Source organism: Lontra canadensis, unplaced genomic scaffold (genome assembly GCF_010015895.1).
Source record: "Lontra canadensis isolate GAN:19392208 unplaced genomic scaffold, GSC_riverotter_1.0 scaffold147, whole genome shotgun sequence".
Taxonomy (NCBI): Eukaryota; Metazoa; Chordata; class Mammalia; order Carnivora; family Mustelidae; genus Lontra; species Lontra canadensis.
Genome location: NW_022631141.1, coordinates 2,552,066 through 2,554,010, shown reverse-complemented (window position 1 = coordinate 2,554,010; position 1,945 = coordinate 2,552,066). Strand labels below are relative to the sequence as shown.

Sequence of the window (1,945 nt, the reverse complement as noted above, 5' to 3'; positions counted from 1 at the left end):
GTTTCCTGCTTCCCTTAAGTCTTGCAAACTCACACCTTACTTCAGGGGCTGAGTGGGTGTCTGTGGTAAGGCCTCTCTGCCATTTAGTGGCTATGGGGAGACACAGAGGGTCCATTTGACTTCAAAATAGACTGCAAAACAGAACAGAGAAACTGTGTGAGAATAAAGAGAAAAGACATGTTTGCTTCCCGTTTTCTAGTAGAAGTAAGATACGTATCAGAAGAGTCAAAATCTTTCTCCACACGGACAGGAGAACTTGAAAAGCTGTAGTTTCCCATTTAGGCAATACCAGCACGCCAGAACACTGAGAGCAATGGGAGAAGGCTGCTTTCATTTTCACTACTTTCCTGCCCAGAGAGACAGAGCAGCAATGGCTGGTGAGTGTCTCCGATTTTCTGTCATTTATGTCTGTGTTTTGGGGGAATGACAGCTCAGGAAGAAGGAGGGCGGGACAGGAGATGGAGCCCCGAAGGGGGCTCTCATAAGACAGGGCTGTTTTACTCTGGGACTGTGAGGGATGGGGATCTTGGGGCACAGCAAGCAAGTGTGCTACCAGACAAAGCATTTTAGCTGAGAAGCTACAGCTTTTGGTGGGGGAGGGGGGAAGGAAGTGTAAAAAATCTGGACCTACGTTCTCAGAACATTCCTATGATTTTAGTCTTTGAATTCATATTGACTGAGCTTTCTTTCTTTTTTTTTTTTTTTAAGATTTTATTTATTTTTTTTGACAGACAGAGACCATCACAAGTAGACAGAGAGGCAGGCAGACAGAGACAGAGGGGCTGAGCAGAGAGCCCAATGAGTGGTCCCGATCCCAGGACCCTGGGATCATGACCCAAGCCAAATGCAGAAGCTTTAACCCACTGAGCCACCCAGGCGCCCCCTGACTGAGGTTTCTAACCATTTCTTTAGTGTTCTCATCAGGGTGAAGGGCTATCCAGCTGAAGAGAGTGTATTTCACTTCCTCCATATTTCCGTTCTCTGTATGACCTCTTGTTTCCAGCAGTGAGCAAGCCAGCCACAATGTGTGCTCTCAATCTCAGAATACAGACATGCCCTGCCAGCCCTGGCCAGGGAAACATGTGCATTTTTCCACAGATGGTAATACTTGTATGCTTTACATCTATACATACTATCTACAGTGTGTTTTTAAAAGAGATATTGATAAAAGTGACAGGAAGGGAAGCAATCACAGGTGATACCAAGCTGAAATGGGGCAGCCATCACTAATGGAGCAACTTAATGAAGTTGTTTAAGTTGCTTTCCTTCCCCGAGGCTCACTCTCTCCACCAGTAGAAGGCATAGATTTGGTCCTCAGAACAGTAACTTTAATATCACCTAACATGGGTGGAAATAAAGATTGATGTGCTCCACCCTGTCCTATCAAATCAGATTTCTGGGAATAGGGTGCAGGAAACTCTGTTCGCCGCCCTCTCAGATACTCTCTCCCTTGTTAAATTTGAGAACCACACACCTAAATCAGAGACCTAACATCCTGCAATTCCTAAAATCCTATTGTCCTCACAGAGAAGAGATCGCCACAAGACCCAGTTAAAGAAATAAAGATGATTGCCAGCACCATGCTTGGTGGCTTCTTGGAAGACTTGAAGGAAAAGAAGGTACTAGATAAACGTGACTTACAAACAATAGGGAAAAAAGTGAACTTCATTGTGAATAAGACTGAAAACCTGGTTGATGACCTCTCTGAGAAAACTCAAGTGGTAGGTCAAGTATTTATGGACCGTTTCGTCAATTCCAGGAACCTGCTGAGTTTAAGTGAGTATCTTGGGTTAAAGGACTCCTAACTTATTCTTTATCTGCCCTCCTATGCAATATCTGTTTTGTTTCTATTTGCAAGTAGAGAACAAACTATCCAAGTCTCCAGTACTTTCTTTGCCTTCCCTCAGCAACTGTCACCTTCAATCACCCCTTAACATTCCCTGTT

At 44.3% G+C, this 1,945-nt stretch overlaps 1 protein-coding gene across 1 annotated transcript in view; it reads left to right on the top strand.

Annotated features, from left to right (window-relative positions):
• The first annotated feature begins 240 nt into the window (after positions 1 to 240).
• LOC116859081 (caspase-12-like) overlaps positions 241 to 1,945 on the top strand; it is an 11,396-nt gene continuing 9,691 nt past the window's right edge. Inside the window, 2 exon segments of the mRNA XM_032844096.1 lie at positions 241 to 377; positions 1,528 to 1,776. Of these exon segments, the coding sequence (XP_032699987.1) occupies positions 314 to 377; positions 1,528 to 1,776 (313 nt within the window). The 5' untranslated portion in view covers positions 241 to 313.